This window comes from Lolium rigidum, chromosome 1 (assembly GCF_022539505.1).
Source record: "Lolium rigidum isolate FL_2022 chromosome 1, APGP_CSIRO_Lrig_0.1, whole genome shotgun sequence".
NCBI lineage: Eukaryota > Viridiplantae > Streptophyta > Magnoliopsida > Poales > Poaceae > Lolium > Lolium rigidum.
The window spans coordinates 42,828,655-42,831,198 of record NC_061508.1 but is presented as its reverse complement, the minus strand read 5'-3'; the positions used below and the strand labels follow the sequence as shown (position 1 = coordinate 42,831,198).

The 2,544-nt window shown below is 51.4% G+C and overlaps 1 protein-coding gene across 1 annotated transcript; it reads right to left on the bottom strand.

Moving 5' to 3' along the window:
- Positions 1-427: 427 nt before the first annotated feature.
- LOC124707110 (galactoside 2-alpha-L-fucosyltransferase-like) lies at positions 428-1,858 on the bottom strand. Its single transcript, XM_047238771.1, has one exon. The coding sequence runs from the start codon at positions 1,787-1,789 to the stop codon at positions 428-430; it is 1,362 nt and encodes a 453-aa protein (XP_047094727.1). The 5' UTR covers positions 1,790-1,858.
- Positions 1,859-2,544: the final 686 nt, after the last annotated feature.

Sequence of the window (2,544 nt, the reverse complement as noted above, 5' to 3'; positions counted from 1 at the left end):
CCTTCTTGGAAGTGTTGTTTTTTTTTGGAGAATTTAGTTTGTAGCACGGGTGTTGTCTTTGGTGGTGGTTAGTGTGTTTCTTGGTCGTGTGCAGCCGTGATGTCTTTGGACATCATTTTGGTGTTGAGGCTGAGTGTAATTGTTATATTCAGGATATTAATATATTCTCTTTATCGAGAAATATAACCTCACCCTTGCCTTCTCCGCACGCGAGGCCCAAAAGCGTGACCAAGAGTTAGTGCCTAAACGCAATGTAGGCGGCGAGGTGAAACTTGCACTTGAACATCCGTCTAGTGTTGTTGTACTTGGGGACAGCGAGACATCTTTTATAACTGGTGAAGTAGAACCCCAAGTAAACAGGGTTGGGGTAAATGGCCGGATTTCTCTCCTTCACTTATGCGGGCAAAAGTATATATAGAGTTAGACACTATGCACTACGAGGAGCAAGCTTCAATCCCCAGCTCATGTCTTTGCAATTCTGGACATGCGGCACCATCTTCCCGGTGTCCGCCCCTTTCTTGACCCTACAGTCGTAGTACGGCGGCGCGTGGAAGCACGGCTCCATGGACAGGTCCCGGCTGCACGGCGGATCGGGCACAACGGAGCCGTTGTCGTCTGGCTTGTACATTATCAACGGTGTGAGCCCGCCGAGGCCCTGCGCCACGTACCCGAACGTCGACCAGCCGGTGGTCACCAGCACATCGGTGAGGCTCAGCAGGTATATCTCCGCCCACGCCTTGGCATCGTGCGACTTGGCGCCGAACTGCTGGTGTTCCTCGTGGCTGGGCTGGTGCACGCCCACCGCCTCGCCCGTGGCCGTCGCGTGCTCCCAGTACATGCTCTTGATCTTGTCGTAGTACCAGGTCTTGAGGGATGTGACGAGCACGGCTATAGACTTGCCGTCAGGCATTGGCGGAGCGGTGGCGGTCCCCACGGCGAGCACCTCCGGCAGCAGACCCTCCTTCTGCGTGCACGAGGTGATCTGCTCCAGGACCTCCGGTGACTCTGGTACGTTGCCGAAGACGCGCACCTGGATGCCGACTCGCTGGTTCGCCGCCGCGAGGTATGCGTCGTGGTACCGCGTGACGAGGCCCCATACGTGGTTGTTGGGGTGGAACAGGTATCGGCCGAGGTGGTGGAACACGGTGTCCGGCTCCGGGAAGAGCATGTCGAGCTCCTCCTGGAAGCCGGTGGCCAAGAACAGCCCCGGCACGATGTAGTTGTCCGTCCTCATCACCAGCCAACGAATATCACGGAGAACCCTCTGGTCCTCGTCGCAGAAGAACAGCTTGTCTTCATCCGTGTAGTCGTGGTCGAGATGGATGTACGCGAACGGCGGCAGTTGCTCCGCCTTTGTGGACGAGGCACCGATCACCTTCTTCTTAAGCATGTTCCCGTAGCTCTCGGCGGTGTCGGCGCTGAAGTTTGTATAGCTCGTCAACGGGAAGTCCGGAGGCAGGAGCCACGTCGTGCCGGGGAAGGGTTCGCAGAACAGCTCGCCCATCTCGTTGCTCGGGTCAACAAGGAGCACGCGGTCGGTGAGCATCGCGTAGAGGAACGCCGACGCGGCGGCCAGCATACGGTTCCCGAGGCCGCGGTATGATATTGAGACAAGGTACTTGCAGTTGGGTGACCCGATTACGCCGGCAGTCTTCCCTGACCGGAGCTGCTCAGCGGCCTCGCTGTAGGCGGCGGTGCCCGGGCCGCAGCGTTGTTGCAGAGCCTCGTGCCGCCGCAGCTTGGAGACGAGGTAAGGGGAGGGTTTCCTGCCGGCTTTCCGGCGGTACATGGCTGACTGGTACCTGCTTTGGCAGGATCGCTCGTCGACGCCGTCGGCAAGCAGGCCGCCGAGAAGCCTGTCTTGTCCGGTTGCTGATCCTGCCATACAAACATAATAAGAAATCGTTAGACGAAATCATATTGTATTTTTTATAAAAAGAAATATGCATCTCCCACAGTTGCATTCATGTTCTTATCCAGGCCCCCAAGGTGCCTCTAGATTCGTGCATTTTTAATAAGATAAGAAAACCCTCCAAGCATATGTATTTCCAATCAATTAACCTTTAAAATAGCAAATGGTAATCCCATGGACCAAATTTTATTCAACAAATCTGACATGGAAAGAAGAGACTCAAATTTGGTAATTCGTTTTCTTCAACACTGCATTCAATTTTTAGAATTGTAACAAATCACGAAACAATCAGTTTTAAATCTTATACAATTTACCATGAACAATGAACAATAATTCTAGGATATGGGATTCCGGAAATAATAGGCTTTTGCATTGCATTTTCCATTTTTCCTATACCAGAGGAGGTGGGTTGGAGCAAAGTAGTAAATTAGTACATAATTATTACGTACAATATTAGTACATAATTATTACGTACAATATTAGTACATAATTATTACGTACAATATTAGGACCAATTAGTACATATTGGTTTCGCCAAAAATGTCCCATAAACAAAATCATGAACAAAAATGTCCCATAAAAAAATCTTGTAAACAACCAAATTGGAACAACACAGAATGGGGTTTGGGTAA